This window comes from Sinohyriopsis cumingii, chromosome 2, assembly GCF_028554795.1.
Source record: "Sinohyriopsis cumingii isolate HCF-2022 chromosome 2, ASM2855479v2, whole genome shotgun sequence".
NCBI lineage: Eukaryota > Metazoa > Mollusca > Bivalvia > Unionida > Unionidae > Sinohyriopsis > Sinohyriopsis cumingii.
In genome coordinates, this window is record NC_142962.1 from 94,139,358 (window position 1) to 94,141,829 (window position 2,472).

Here is a 2,472-nt window from a genome sequence, read left to right on the forward strand (position 1 = left end):
CTAGACATTTTTAATCAACAACATGTCGAAATGTATTCCCAAGATTTTCCCGGATTCTTTTTGAGAAATTCGGCGATGACAAAATTAGACTCTTGCAAGGCCAGACAACTACAGATCCCACCTGTTATGTCTCCACACAGCAATATGGTATTTGATAAATAAAATATATATTCATTGATGGATCAAAAGTTATCTTTTATGTATATAAATTTCACATACCAAAATTAATAATTTCATAATTACTAAAGGAATGTGTTTACTACCCGATGTACCAGAAGCATGTAAATGTTATTACAATATTACAAATATCTCTTTGTCTTTTTCAGTTACATGTTGATGTTGACACATCTCTATGGAAATGTTTTATTGAAGTTGGTACTGGATGAGTTAGTTATGTACAGTTATTTATCGAAAGGCTACTTAGTAGTAGCAGTAGTAGCAATCTATTTATATTATATCTACAGGTTTGTACCCTATGTCGATAAGCAATACGTTCTCCTTTGCCATGTCAAGACAGACGGATAGTGTATCTAAAAAGCAGACGTGTCGATGTTTCAGCAGTATGGCAGCTCCTTGGCTAAGGAAAATTATCGCTTGAAATTTTGTTATGTCTGCAGTTTTTACAGATCTTTGGAAGACATCGTACACATTTCCTTCATTTATGAATATGTTTTGCAGGATCCTTGCGCCAATGTCTTTGATCCACATGACGTTTGCCACATCTTGACAAGGGAAGAAAAAACTCTTCAAACATGCATGTGCCATTTCTGTCTTTAGATGACACAGAGAAATGTTGGCATAACGGCCACCCTTTGCTTCTATGTAAAGTTCTGTATATGGCTTCTCATTCAGGTTAAAATATTGTCGCTTTGTGCAGAATTTGTCTTCTGCTAATTTCGCGACGAGTCGAAAATGGTCCAAGCTGATTCGACAAAACCTTTCTGCCAAAGGATGATTCTTGTAAATGTATTCAAACTTTTGTTGCCGACTAGAACGAACATGTGGTCTTTCCCTTCTCGCAACTAAGACAGAATGTTTATCAGATTTGTCATAGTTGAAACTTTTTTCAAAATCCGCCTTTCTGATATTAATTCCGTTTTCTTTCCAACGGAAATGTGCATCTTTATTATTCGTGTGTATGAATAACGGTAGACACATACCGGATTTAACATCATCATCGTACAACATGGAGTCACTCAGCGATTGTTTGATGTCTATAAATAACATTTCTTCAGATTTTCCTTTACAGTCTTCTATTTCTGGCGCGTCCAGTTCGGCTTGGTATCTCAGTTTCCTCCAGCCATCATACCAAGCCTGTACATCAATCCAGCAACGGGGGAATATTTTGTCTACAGACGATACTGGATGAAATTGGTCGCTTGGTTCCAAAATGGGTATGAACTTGGGATATCTTATTCCAGATATAATGTCTACGTCTAACGCAGTTCGATCTTCAAGAATAAAGGTATCAGAGACAGATGTATTAATAATGTTGGAATAATTCATTCTTCGTGAAACTGCATTTCTTCTAAATGGAAAACCGTAGCTATGAACAACTCTTCTTTTACTCCACGTAGAATTAGATGTGAAGTCTTCAAACTGTCTGAAATCAGCCATGAAAAATGATCTGGTGAAAGATGATGTATAAATGAATTTATACAATTCTCGCAGGCTTGACTTACATTTGTATCTTTTGCGCGTCTTTCTTCTGAAAAGATATGCAAATCTGAAGCGTGCACCCGGCTCTTTTAATAAATGGAAACGATTCTTTTGAGTCCTCTTGGATCTAAGGGAACAATATTTTCTCGTTAATTTGTCTAATCTTCTGTTTGCAGCTGGTGATGTTATAAGTGATTGAGAAGGTGAAGGAGTGTCGAGAACATCTCTTGGCACATCACTGCTAACTTCTTCATCCGTACCATACGCACTTTGTCCTTCAGGAAAATTACTTTTGTTACTCTTGCAACAAAAAACATGTTTGCATTTCTTCAGAACTTTCTTGAACTTCTTTATGCGGTCTGGCATTGTTTTGGATAAATCTAGGCCGATGGATTCTCACTGACATGTTAAATGGCAGTTGCTCCCAAAATACCGGTCGGGCTTTATTCAAATGGCTAGAGTTTGTTCATGTGTTATTTGTTTGGCTGATACCGGCTTACACATGCAGGACAGTAGCAAAAGGCTGATAAGTAGCAAATTGTCTGTTTCTCAATTGGTTGGTTATTGACGTCATTCACACAACAGTGACGTCATTCTGATCACGACTGGTTTGAAAACTCCCCACTTCCACTATACTGTAGTGATTGGATGGTATATTCGCATCAGCGTGGTGCATAATGGGTAAATGGTACGAACGTTCCGTACTTTACTTTTAAAGATTGAAAATGACAGAACTGTATGTTCCGTCATACTCCGCATAGTGGGTTACCTCCTTTATGATAATACCGCGATATATTCTTAAAAAGGAATGCT

The 2,472-nt window shown here is 37.2% G+C and overlaps 1 protein-coding gene across 1 annotated transcript; it reads right to left on the reverse strand.

Moving 5' to 3' along the window:
* Positions 1-267: 267 nt before the first annotated feature.
* On the reverse strand, positions 268-2,203 carry LOC149805401 (uncharacterized). The gene has a single exon (XM_089936177.1). The coding sequence runs from the start codon at positions 2,023-2,025 to the stop codon at positions 448-450; it is 1,578 nt and encodes a 525-aa protein (XP_089792303.1). The 5' UTR covers positions 2,026-2,203; the 3' UTR covers positions 268-447.
* Positions 2,204-2,472: the final 269 nt, after the last annotated feature.

What these genes read in the sequence shown, in the direction of transcription:
- LOC149805401 (XM_089936177.1), bottom strand. Translation starts at nt 2,025, where the DNA reads ATGCCAGACCGCATAAAGAAGTTCAAGAAAGTTCTGAAGAAATGCAAA.